Below are 13,599 nucleotides of genomic sequence, written 5' to 3' on the forward strand. Positions count from 1 at the left end.
GGCACCACACTCCCAGAGTCCTCACCTCCTCCCTGTAGGCTGTCTCATCGATGTTGGTAATTAAGCCTACTACTGTTGTGTCGTCTGCAAACTTGATGATTGAGTTGGAGGCGTGCTTGGCCACGTAGTCATGGGTGAACAGGGAGTACAGGAGGGGGCTGAGCATGCACCCTTGTGGGGCCTCAGTGTTGAGAATCAGTGAAGAGGTGTTGTTTCCTACCTTCACCAACTGGGGGCGACCCGTCAGGAAGTCCAGGACCCAGTTGCACAAAGTGGGGTTCAGACCCAGGGCCTCGAGCTTGATGATGAGCTTGGAGGGCAATACGGTCTTGAATAGTCAATGAACAGCATTCTGACATAGGTATGCCTCTTGTCCAGATGGGACAGGGCAGTGTGATTTTGGTGCCGATTGCATCGTCTGTGAATCTATTGGGGCGGTAAGCAAAACGAAGTGGGTCTAGGGTTGCAGGTAAGGTGGAGGTTATATGATCCTTGACTAGCCTAAAATGACATACCCAAATCTAACTGCCTGTAGCTCAGGACCTGAAGCAAGGATATGCATTTTCTTGATACCACTTGAAAGGAAACACTTTGAAGTTTGTGGAAATGTGAAATGAATATAGGAGAATATAACACATTAGATCTGGTAAAAGATAATACGGCATTTTTAAAAAACATTTTGTACCATCATCTTTGAAATGCAAGAGAAAGGCTATAATGTATTATTCCAGCCCAGGCGCGATTTAGATTTTGGCCACTAGATGGCAGCAGTGTATGTGCAAAGTTTTAGACTGATCCAATGAACCATTGCGTTTCTGTACAAAATGTTGTATCAAGACTGCCCAAATGTGCCTAATAGGTTAATTAATAACTTTTCAAGTTCTTAACTGTGCACTCCCCTCAAACAATAGCATGGTATTATTTCACTGTAATAGCTACTGTAAATTGGACAGTGCAGTTAGATTAACAATAATTTAAGCTTTCTGCCCATATCAGATATGCCTATGTCCTTGGAAATGTTCTTGTTACTTACAACCTCATGCTATTCGCATTAGCCTACGTTAGCTCAACCGTCCCGTGGGGACCACCGATCTTGTAGAGGTTAAATGTCTTACTCACGCCATTCACAGAGAAGGCGAGTCCACAGTCCTTGATAGTGGGCCGCGTCGGTGGCACTGTATTATCCTCAAAGCAACGGAAGGTGTTCAGCCTGTCCGGAACGAGACGTCGGTGTCCACGACGTGGCTGGTTTTCCATACTCTGCAACCATTTTAGCCAGGTAGCCTAGGAAAACTAAAACTAAAAGCTTGTAGGCCTACTGTATGACATAGTCATAGACCGTTTTGGCCAAATGAAAGAGAGGAGGATGGCATTGCAGTTTCTCTACAAGTAGGGTGAGTCAACATGTTTTTTTGTAGCACTAGTAGTGTGGAAGAAACTAAATCTGACGACTTCATTAAATGATATTGTTCTCCTAACATACTTGTGTTTTTGTGTGCAGGCAGCACATGTTCTACAGGACTGGTGGTTGGCATATTGGTAAAATGTTTTCATTTCACTGTTCATTTCCAGTCGAGCAACTGTCATGTTACCCTTTTAACATGCTGTGTTGGGACTGGCTCTCTGCTTTAGCTCTGTCTCCTCTGTGATTGACAGGGCAGGAGAGCAGGAGAATCTCAACGTTAATGGCACTGTGACCGTCCAAAATGGTGTCAATGTCACTGAAGAGCTGAACCTGAATTTCTAACTTGGCATTTACGCAGGTGAGACACAGTGGAAACCCTACTCTGGAAATTGTTTTGCTACTCCTAAAATAGTGTCATGCAGGCTCTTTCTTCCTCCATAACCTTTGTGTTACAAAATGTGTGCTTCAAAATGTAACATCCTAAAATGGGAAATCGGTGTGTTTTCAGGTTTGACTGGAGCAACTCTCATCTTTGGCTTTGCCAGGAGTCTGTTGATGTTCAACGTGCTGGTGAAAGCTGCTCAGTCTCTGCACAACCGCATGTTCATCTCTATCCTCCGGACACCTGTCCTTGACATTAACCCAATTGGTGAGCCATAAGCCATGTGCAAACTGGAACATATAGGGAAAGCAATTTTCTGTTGCCACAGTTTTGTGTTGAGAGATGCTGCATTTGTGTTTACTTAAGGTCAGACATAATATATCTGTAGACAATGAAAGAAAAGTCTTTCAATTCCTGGTCTTCTCTCCTCTTGTGTCCCAGGAAGAGTCCTCAACCGCTTTTCTAAGGACATCGGCCAACTGGATGCATACTTACCTTGGACCTTCATTCAGGTGAGCTACGACACATTTTGGCCCTGCATCTTCACAAGATGCTTTACAAACCCACCAGAGAACTTAGTCTGGAAATATGTTGATTGAGATGTGTAACCCAGTTCTCAGAACTATTAGTGGTGACTCTGAAACTGCCTCCTGGTCTATTTGGCCTTTCATCTTGTTCATGCTGGTATTCATACCAGGATGGAATGTTCATCCATAACAACTCTTTCAAGAGTCCAGCATGAGGGTTTTCTGAAGCTTCTTAATGCAGCTGTCTATAGTGCTTTTAGTTTCACGTTTTAACGTACTGCACAAGTACAGTGGAATGCCTTTCTTGCAAGCTCTAAACCCAACAACGACATAATCAATATCACTGTAGTACTAAAAATAAGAGAACAAAAACACATGAGAAATAAGAACACTAGAAATTAAGAATGCATACTATATACAGGGTCAGTTGGTTCCAGTACCATATTTACAATGTGCAGGGATACTGGAGTGGTAGAGGTGATATGTATAGGGGTAAGGTGACTAGGCATCAGGATATATGATAAACAGAGTAGCAGCAGCTAATATGATGATATGTATTTGTGTGTGTGTGTGTATGTGAGCAAATTAAATGTGTGTGAGTGTGTAGAGTCCTGTGAGTGAATAGGGGTAAGGTTAGAAAGAAAAACAGACTGAGATTCGAGCCTCAACAAGATTAGAACTTGTGACCTTCTGGTCCCTATCCCTGCCCCATCAGGGGGAGACCACCACACTGGTTGTTTCAGATATTTAAAGCTGTTCAGTCCGTTAGTCATGTAGATTAGGAATGTGAGGAATGTTGGGTAAGGTATAAAAACTAAATGCACATGCCGGATTCAAACTGGCAACCTAGCCTGTCACAACCCGTGTTTAAGACCCTCCATCCCCCTGCAACCCTAAAAGGCTGTTCTTTATTTGACTCTCACCTGCTCTCTCCTCTTGTAAGCTCTGCCCACTGACTATTGAGCTTTCATCCAACCATTCACATTTGTCCTCAGAACAAGATTGGCTAAGGAAAACTCAATTTGGATATTTTTTTTCAGGTCTGAAAAAGATCTGATGCGATTGTTCAAAAGACCAATTCGTGGGAAAAAATATCAGAATTAGGCTGCCTGTCTAAACACAGCCTACTTGGCCTTTTATATAATGCATCCTCCTACTCACATTGCGCAAGGTTCTCCTCAGATAATCATGATTAGGAATTTCACAAAGTATTCACTGCAAAATGTCATGGATGATGCGTTTAAATACTTGATATACTTGTCAAACCTGTGTATATTTGGTTTATCTGAAAATGTTCATGTCTATAAAGGTGGATAATGTAATACTGTTTAAGTGTGTGTTTAAAGAGGGTAAAGTGAAATTGTGGGAAGAGGCTTACAAAATCAGCTTGTGAAAAGGAACAGATGGTGTAAAATTGAGGAGCTATCATTTTGGTCCCTTTTCTTTAATACTGATTAGTATTAACAAACTCCAAAAGAAGCGCAATTACATGTTTTGCGTTGAAGACGTGACATAAGAGACAAGACTTAAATAACAGTTTATTAAAATGAAGGTTACATTTCACAATATTATTTTACAAACAAACTTTCCTATGTAAGGAACATCAATATATCTGAAACGTGTAAAACACAGGAGGTACTATGTTGCTATAGGTACATTTAAAAACAACACCACCTTTGGGAAAACAATGACATTTTACATGCACTGCAAAACCAATGGAATCCAAATTATACATTTTTTCAATCTAAGGTCAAGGTCTCTCTATACTGCCCCATTAGGGAATAAGTCAAAGTTCAAGATAATGTGAAAATGCATTGAACTTTAAACTTGACGGGTAGGTATTCCTGCTTTTAAATGATCTAGATTGTCCTTACAACCATCACACAGCTTTCACTCATGCAAACAACCTGAGACATATATGGGTTACTCACTTTGGTCAAGTTAATCCTCATGAAAATCCCTGAATCCCTTATAGCATAATGACAGCATGTCTTTTCATGTGCGTACAATGGTGAAGTGTAATTTTCTATTGCACGTATAGTATATGAATACACACGCCAATTAGTTCCACTGCCCAGTAAAGTGATTGCATAAACAGTGCAGCATGACGTCAGGATACTGTGCAGTAGAATAAATCAATAGGAGTAGCAGCAGTTCAAATAGTAAAAGATTGAGGCACAAAGTATGAAAATGCAATGCTACTTCCATTGTTGTAACACTATTCTTTGTGTTACAACAGGATTGTCAATGAAAGTATTAAAGATGCAACACACATCAGCAAAGTGTCAATAAGGAAATACATTTTGCTTCCTTATTTAAATTTTAAAAAACTGATAAAGCACTGCATATTAAAGTCAGTTCCATAAATCTTTCCTGATTTTGCATGAAAACAAGTAATCAACAACTTACCATTAAAAATTACTCTGGCTGCATTTACACAGCCAGAGTGATGTGAAAAGATCTGATGTGATTGGTTAAAAGACCAATTAGTGGGGAAAAATATATAAATTGGGCAGATATCACATATCTCTTTCTGCTCTTCAAGTCCCTGTACCGTCACACAACAGTCTCAAAGAAGGTCATGGCCATTTTTGGACCATGGCTGTTGCCGTTGTTCATATACGCCTGAATGAAAATATTGTGAATTGGTAAAGAAATCAAGTTAGGTTGAGAGAATGTGTGTGCTGGGTTGGGATGCAGTGTTAGTGCTCACCTGTTTGGCTGATTCCAGCAGGGAAGCTGCCTCAGCCTTGCCCGTCTGCTGGACTGTCCTGTAGAGGGCACTCTCATGGTTCTGAAGAAGGACGTACGGCTCGTCAAACTCCTGGATCATACCAGCGCCTAGCACCTGAAGGCAGGGTCAAAGGTCAGTAAGTCAACCTGGCTAAACTGGTCTGGAATGAAAATCTATGGGTTTCCCAAACTTTTTCACTTAGTCTCCACTTCCAGCACTGGGGAACATCCCGTGCCCCTATCCCCCCCCCCCCCGTCTTTCTATGGGCTGAAGCACGCACTGTTCATGACAAACTGTTCACACCCCTCTTATGTAGCGTATTTCCTGCAATTCTATACATTTTGCTATGGGATGCAGATTTTTTTTGTTGCCATTCTAAAACTCAAACATTACAACAAATCAATAGGCAAAAAAACCTAGCTAAAAAAAACTTTAGCTGACATGGCCTAGATTAATAACACTCTAAGGTCTGCAATGACTGTCATGATGAGGAAAACTATTGATACACTACCCAATCTCAAAACTGCACCTTGTGCATTCTACTATTACAACTTTCAGGATTAAGTTTAAATTCAGACCTTTCCTTAACAATTTTTTGGGATGGGGGGACCCCCCCTGCCGACCCCCATAGTTTGGGAACCACTGATCTAGCGCTCCGTTTACAATAGAGAGTAACCAACTTCACTCTGCACTGGATTAATTACTCAGAACCTTCAGAGAAGTGTAAACAGGGTAAGCTCATTTCACTAAACAAACATAGGATAAGATCTCAGATCAACCTGAAATGAAAGTGAATAAAAGTACATTTCTCACAACCTGCTCAGTCTGTTTTTTTGTCTCATATATATGACTGATGAGGTGTGTGTGTGTGTGTGTGTGTGTGACAGATATACATCTATTTGATGGGAAGAGCTCTCACCAGAATGCGGTCGCTGTCTATGATGGTGTTGAGGCGGTGGGCAATGGTGAGCACGGTGCACTCCCTGAATTTGTCTCGTATTGTCTTCTGGATCAGCTCGTCTGTTCTACAGATCCAGGACACAGTTCAGGAAAGAAACTCAACCAGGATAAAGAAACACCATCACGTTTTGCTTGACTACTAGATGCCTCCCTGTCGTAAAGCATATCAGCTGCCTCTGCTGATCAGCTCTAAAGGACAGACAGTGTGTCTGTGTGAGGCAGCTCTGTACCTGGGGTCCACGTTGGCCGTAGCCTCGTCGATGATGAGGATGCGGTTCTTCCTCAGGACAGCTCGGGCCAGACAGACCAGCTGCCTCTGACCCACACTGAAGTTGGAGCCCGACTCGGCCAGAACCGTTTCCATCTTATTGGGCAGCTCCTCCACCACAGACTTCAGCTGGACCTGGAGAGGAAACAGTTACTGGAATAAGACCCCGATGCCACCAAAAGCACACATTAACCTGTATGTAAATGTGTGTGAGTATATCTCGTTACTGCATCTGTATCAATAGGAGTCTGAGGAGCAGTACCTCTTGGAGAGCGTTCCACAGGTCCTCGTCTGTGTGCTGGTGGAAAGGGTCCAGGTTTTTCCTCATGGTGCCGGTGAAAAGCACTGGGTCCTGCAGAACATAGGGGCCACAAACAGAAACATGTATTAAGCTCTAACAGATCCATATCTGAACTAGAAGCCTTTCCTTTACTACATTCCGAAGGACTAAGGGACAGAGCAGCTACAGAAGACCCACCAACAGTAGCTACCTGAGGTATGATGGACATCTTCTGGCGCAGGTCATGAAGGCCGATCTCAGAGGTCAGAACTCCATCGATGTAGATCCTGCCCTCTGGCTCTGCCAGGCGGAAGAGGGCCGATGCCAGAGAGCTTTTCCCTGCACCCGTCCTGCCCACGATGCCAACCTTCTCTTTGGGCCTGAACATGACCTTAATGTCCTTCAAGACCACAGGTCCATCTGAGCTGTAGGAGAAGTTCACCCAATCAAAGGTGATTTGGCCTTGGCTCGGCCACTCAGGAGGAGGACGCTTCTGGGTTTCCCAGGGTGCTTCACTCTCCAGCTCTGTGTACTCCACCACCCTCTCCACTGACGTCATCTGAGGACAGTAAATAAATAACCATGTCAATCAAACAAACCTGGTTCTAATCTCGTCTGCCGGCCTACTCTTTGAGACTGGGAATGTGGTTAACCTTGGTCTAATGCTACTATGGCTTCTCAGCACTAAATTATAAAACTTTACAGAACTTCAATAATCCACACGCTGATTTCTTAAGTGAGCTGTTTCAGCTGAACATTCCTGAATGACAGGATGCAACTAAAACCCTTTGATTCCAATTAATCTTACACATATATATACACACACATACATATATATATATACATATACATATATATATATATATACATACATATACACACACACACACACACACACACACACACACACATATATATATATATATATACATATATACACATATACACACACACACGCGTTGCAAACACCATGCTCTACCAAATTAATTACTTAAAAATCATACATTGTGATTTTCTGGATTTTTGTTTTAGAATCCGTCTCTCACAGTTGTAGTGTACCTATGATAAAAATTACAGACCTCTACATGCTTTGTAAGTAGGAAAACCTGCAAAATCGGCAGTGTATCAAATACTTGTTCTCCCCACTGTATGTATGTATGTATGTATGTATGTATGTATGTATGTATGTATGTATGTATGTACGTACGTACACACACACACACATAGTACTCTATACCGTCTACTGCATCTTGCGTATGCCATTCGGGCCATCGCTCATCCATATATTTATATGTACATATTCTTATTCATTCCTTTGTTGTGAAATTGTTAGATTACTTCTTAGATATTACTGCATGGTCGGAACTAGAAGCACAAGCATTTCGCTACACTCGCATTAACATCTGCCAACCATGTGTATGTGACCAATAAAATTTGATTTGATCTCTGGGTTTGATTATTTTCCCTGTGGATATTTATACCCAGGTAAAATCCTTTACATATTGTAAAAGGTCCTGGGCCTGGGAAGCTGGGGGATGGACAATACCAGAGTTAGGACTTTGATGTGATCTTACCATGTTTTCCATCTCCGCACTCTGACGAATGGTCCATTGGAAGTTCCCAAGAAGGGTGACAGCGTAGGACAACACCAAACCCACAGCTCCTGCCTCCAGCCCTGATTAGAACAGATAAGAACATTTACTCTATTAATTGGCTACACAGCATGTCAACAACCAGAAGCTATGGATTACAGGCAACAGCCGCACTGAGCTAAAGGCAAGAGCTGCCGCTTTCAAGGAGACGGACACTAATCCGTACGCTTATAAGAAATCCCACAACAACCTCTATCGAGCCGTCAATACAGCACTAAGATCGAATACTCTGGCACTGGTTGGATGTGGCAGGGCTTGCAAACGATCACTGATTACAAAGGGAAACCCAGCTGCGAGCTACCCAGTGACGCAAGCCTACCAGACGATCTAAATGCCTTTATGCTCGCTTCAAGGCAAGCAGATGCTGAATCATGCATGAGAGCACCACCTGTTCGGGACGACTGTGTGATCACGCTCTACGTAGCCAATGTGAGTAAGAACTTTTAACAGGTTAATATTCACAAGGCTGCAGGGCCAGACGGATTACCAGGACATGTACTCTGAGCATGCGCTGACTAGCTGGCAAGTGTCTTCACTGATATTTTCAACCTTCCCCTGATCTAGTCTGTCATACCTATATTTCAAGCAGACCACCATAATCCCTGTGCCCAAGAACACCAAGGTACCCTGTCTAAATGACTATGGCCTGTAGCACTCGCATCTGTAGCCTTAAATGCTTTAAAAAGACACCATCATCCCCGGACCCAACTAATTTGCATACCGCTCCAAAAGATCCACAGATGACGCAATCTCTATTGCACTCCGGACTGCCCTCTCCCACCTGGACAAGAGGAACACCTATGTGAGAATGCTGTTCATTGACTACAGCTCAGTGCTCAACACCATCATCCCCTCCAAGCTCATCAATAAGCTAAGGACCCTGGGACTGAACACCTCCCTCTGTAAATGGATCCTGGACTTCCTGACGGGCCGCCCTCAGGTGGTGAGGATAGGCAACAACACATCCAACACACTAACCCTCAACACAGGGGACCCTCAGGAGTGCGTGCTTAGTCCCCTCCTGTACTCCGTTCACCCATGACTGTGTGGCCGCGCACGACTCCAACACCATCATTAAGTTGACAACAAGATGGTGGTAAGCCTGATCACCGACGACGATGAGACAGCCTATTGGGAGGTTAGAAACCTGGCAGTGTGGTGCCAGACCAACAACCTCTCCCTCAACAAGACAAAGGACATGATCATAGACTACAGGAAACGGAGGGCTGAGCACGCCCCCATCGGACAGGGCTGTAGTGGAGCGGGTCGAGAGCTTCAAGTTCCTCTGTGTCCACGTCATTAAGGATATATCATGGTCCACACACACACCACCACAGGCGTGAAGTGGGCACGACAACGCCTGGTCTCCCTCAGGAGGCTAAAAAGATTTAGCATGGGTCCTCTGATGCTCAAAAAGATATACAACAACTGTACCATTGAGAGCATTTCACTGACTGCATCACCGCTTGGTATGGCAGCTGCTTGGCATCTGACTGCAAGGCGCTACAGAGGGTAGTGCATAAGGCCCAGTGCAGGGCTTCCTGTCACCCAGGACCTCTATGCCAGGCTTCCTGTCACCCAGGACCTCTATGCCAGGCAGTGTCAGAGGAAGGGCCTAAAAATTGTCAAAGACACAGACACCCATGTCTTAGACTGTTTTCTCTGCTATCGCATGGCAAGAGCTTCCGATGTAACAAGTCTGGAACCAACAGGCCCCTGAACAGATTCCACCCCCAAGCCATAAGAGTGCGAAGTAGTTAGTCCGGGTAGCTATTTCATTATCCGCATTGACCCTTTTTGCAATAACTCTTTTGACTAATTACATTCAATGCTGCTACTGTTTATTATCTATCCTTTGCACATTCATATGCCGAATGCACTGTATACTTTATTCCTAGTTACAGTGCCTTTAGAAAGTATTCAGATCCCTTCACTTTTTCCCCAAAAAAATTACGTACCAGCCTTATTCTAAAATGGATTAAAAAAAATCCTCAATCTACACACAATACCCCATAATGACAAAGAAAAAAGTTTTTTAGAAATGTTTGCTAATAAAAAAACTGAAATATAACATTTACATAAGTATTCAGACCCTTTACTCAGTACTTTGTGGAAGTATCTTTGGCAGTGAATGCAGCCTTGAATCTTCTTGGGTATGACGCTAGAAGCTTGGCACACCTATATTTGGGGAGTTTCTCCCATTCTCTGCAGATCCTCTCAAGCTCTGTCAGGTTGGATGGGGAGCGTTGCTGCACAGCTACTTTCAGGTCTCTCCAGAGGTGTTCAATAGGGTTAAAGTCCAGGCTTTGGCTGGGCCACTCTAGGACTTTCAGAGAGTTGTGAACCTTCGCCCCAGTCTGAGGTCCTGAGCGCTCTGGAGCACATGTTCATCAACGATCTCTGTACTTTGCTCCGTTTATCTTTCCCTCGATCCTGACTAGTCTTCCAGTCCCTGTCGCTGAAAAACATCTCCACAGCATGATGCTGCTACCATCATGTTTCACCGTAGGAGTGGTATTGGCCAGGTGATGAGCGGTGCCTAATTTCCTCCAGACCAAACAGTTCAATCTTGGTTTTATCAGACAAGAGAATCTTGTTTCTCATGGTCTGAGAGTCAAACTCCAAGTGGGCTGTCATGTGCTTGTTAATGAGGAGTGGCTTCCATCTTGCTATTCTACTATAAAGGCCTGATTGTTGGAGTGCTGGTTGTCCTTCTGGAAGGTTCTTCCATCTCCACAGAGGAACTCTAGAGCTCTGTCAGAGTGACCATAGGGTTCTTGGTCACCTCCCTGTCCAAGGCCCTTCTCCCTCGATTGCTCAGTTTGGCCGGGCAGCCAGCTCTAGGAAGAGTCTTGGTGGTTCCAAACTTCTTCCATTTAAGAATGATGGAGGCCACTGTGTTCTTGGGGACCTTCAATGCTGCAGAATTTCTTTGGTAGCCTTCCCCAGGTCTGTGCTTCTACACAATCCTGTCGTCTCGGAGCTCTGCAGATGATTCCATCAATGGCTTGGTTTTTGCTCTGACATGCACTGTCAACTGTGGGACCTTACATAAAACAGGTGTATGCCTTTCCAAATCATGTCCAATCAATTGAATTTACCACATGTGGACTCCAACCTAGTTGTAGAAACATCTCAAGGATGATCAATTGAAACAGGATGCACCGGAGCTCAATTTCAAGTCTCATAGCAAAGGGTCTGAATACTTATTTAAGATATTTTTAAATTTTTTATAAATTTGCTAAAATGTATAGAAACCTTTTTTCGCTTTGTCATTATGGGATATTGTGTGTAGATTAAGAGGAAACAATGATTTAATCCATTTTAGAATAAGGCTGTAATGTAACAAAAAGAGATGATGTCTGAATATTTTCCGGACGCACTGTATATGTACATATCTACCTCGCACATCGACCAAGTTATTGTTATTTCTTTTCTATTATTTCTTTATTTTCTTTATCTCTGCATTGTTGGGAAGGGCCTGTAAGTAAGCATTTCACTGTTAGTCTACATCTGTTTTATATGAAGCATGTGACAAATAAAATGTGATTTTGATTAGATTATTTTATTTCATGAAACGTTCTTATTAATTATGTTTCTTGACATACACTACCGGTCAAAAGTTTTAAGACACCTACTCATTCAAGGGTTTTTTCTTTAGAATAATAGTGAAGACATCAAAACTATGGAATAACACATGGAATCATGTAGTAACCAAAGTAGTGTTAAACAAATCAAAATATATTTTATATTTGAGATTCTTCAAAGTAGCCACCCTTTGCCTTGACAGCTTTGCACACTCTTGGCATTCTCTCACCAAGCGTCACTTGGTATGCTTTTCCAACAGTCTTGAAGGAGTTCCCACATATTCTGAGCACTTGTTGGCTGCTTTTCCTTCACTCAAGACTTATCCAAACCATCTCAATTTGGTTGAGGTTGGGGATTGTGGAGGCAGGGTCATATGATGCAGCACTCCATCACTCTCCTTCTTGGTCTATTAGCCCTTACACAGCCTGGAGGTGTGTTGGGCCATTGTCCGGTTGAAAAACAAATGACTGTCCTACTAAGCTCAAACCAGATGGGATGGCGTATCGCTGCAGAATGCTGTGGTAGCCATGCTGGATAAGTGTGCCTTGAATTCTAAATAAATCACAGACAGTGTCACCAGCAAACCACCCCCACACCACCTCCGCCATGCTTTATGGTGGGAAATACACATGCGGAGATCATCTGTTCACCCACACCGTATCTCATAAAGACACGGCGGTTGGAACCAAAAAAGTCACATTTGGACTCCAGCAAAGGACAGATTTCCACCGGTCTAATGTCCATTGCTCGTGTTTCTTGGCCCAAGCAAGTCTATTCTTCTTATTGGTGTCCTTTAGTAGTGGTTTCTTTGCAGCAATTCGACCATGATGGCCTGATTCACAGTCTCCTCTGAACAGTTGATGTCGAGATGTGTCAGTTACTTGAACTCTGTGAAGCATTTATTTGGGCTGCAATTTCTGAGGCTGGTAACTAATGAACTTATCCTCTGCAGCAGAGTTAACTCTGGGTCTATCTTTCCTGTGGCGGTCCTCATAAGAACCAGTTTCATCATAGCGCTTGATGTTTTTGCGACTGCACTTGACATTTTCCGTATTGACTGACTTTCATGTGGATGATGAACTGTCATTTGTCTTTGCTTTTTTGAGCTGTTCTTGCCGTAATACGGACTTGGTCTTTTACCAAATAGGGTTATCTTCTGTATACACCCCCTACCTTGTCACAACACAACTGATTGGCTCAAATGCATTAACGCAAGAAATACCACAAATTAACTTTTAAGAATGCACACCTGTTAATTGAAATGCATTCCTGGTGACTACCTCATGAAGCCGATGGAAAGAATGCGCAAAGCTGTCAAGGCAAAGGGTGGTTATTTGAAGAATCTCAAATATAAAATATATATTTGTTTAACACTATTTTGGTTACTACATTATTCCATGTGTGTTATTTCATAGTTTTGATGTCTTCACTATTATTCTACAATGTAGAAAATAGTAAAAATAAAGAAAAACACTTGAATGAGTAGCTGTTCTAAAACCTTTGACCGGTAGTGTTTCTTGGATAACTGTTTGGTCTCAAGTGTAATAAAAGTTGTTGCTCGGTAACAGGCAATGAGCCAAAGACTTTGAGCAGAAAGATTATCCAACCTCGAATTCAATTTTTTATGTCAGATGAAACCAACATTGATTTCTACCATTGTGTAACAGCTTGTGTAATGAAGTCAGGGGTCCCTTAAGGTGGACTTAATAGAAGGTATATATACACACACATCTTAAGGCACTGGTCAAAAGTGCACTACATACGGAATAGGGTGTCATTTGAGGCACAGCTATAATAATTTAT

General features: G+C 42.7%; 1 protein-coding gene across 1 annotated transcript in view; it reads right to left on the reverse strand.

Moving 5' to 3' along the window:
- Positions 1-6,067, reverse strand: part of LOC115196111 (multidrug resistance-associated protein 4-like) — a 61,747-nt gene extending 55,680 nt beyond the window's left edge. The window contains exons 1-2 of the mRNA XM_029756688.1: positions 5,968-6,067; positions 5,028-5,162 (exon numbers count right to left, since the gene is read on the reverse strand). Of these exons, the coding sequence (XP_029612548.1) occupies positions 5,028-5,104 (77 nt within the window). The 5' untranslated portion in view covers positions 5,105-5,162; positions 5,968-6,067. The remainder of the gene's footprint in view (positions 1-5,027; positions 5,163-5,967) is intronic.
- Between the last annotated feature and the right edge of the window lie 7,532 nt (positions 6,068-13,599).

Source organism: Salmo trutta, chromosome 6, assembly GCF_901001165.1.
Source record: "Salmo trutta chromosome 6, fSalTru1.1, whole genome shotgun sequence".
In the NCBI taxonomy this organism is placed as follows: Eukaryota; Metazoa; Chordata; class Actinopteri; order Salmoniformes; family Salmonidae; genus Salmo; species Salmo trutta.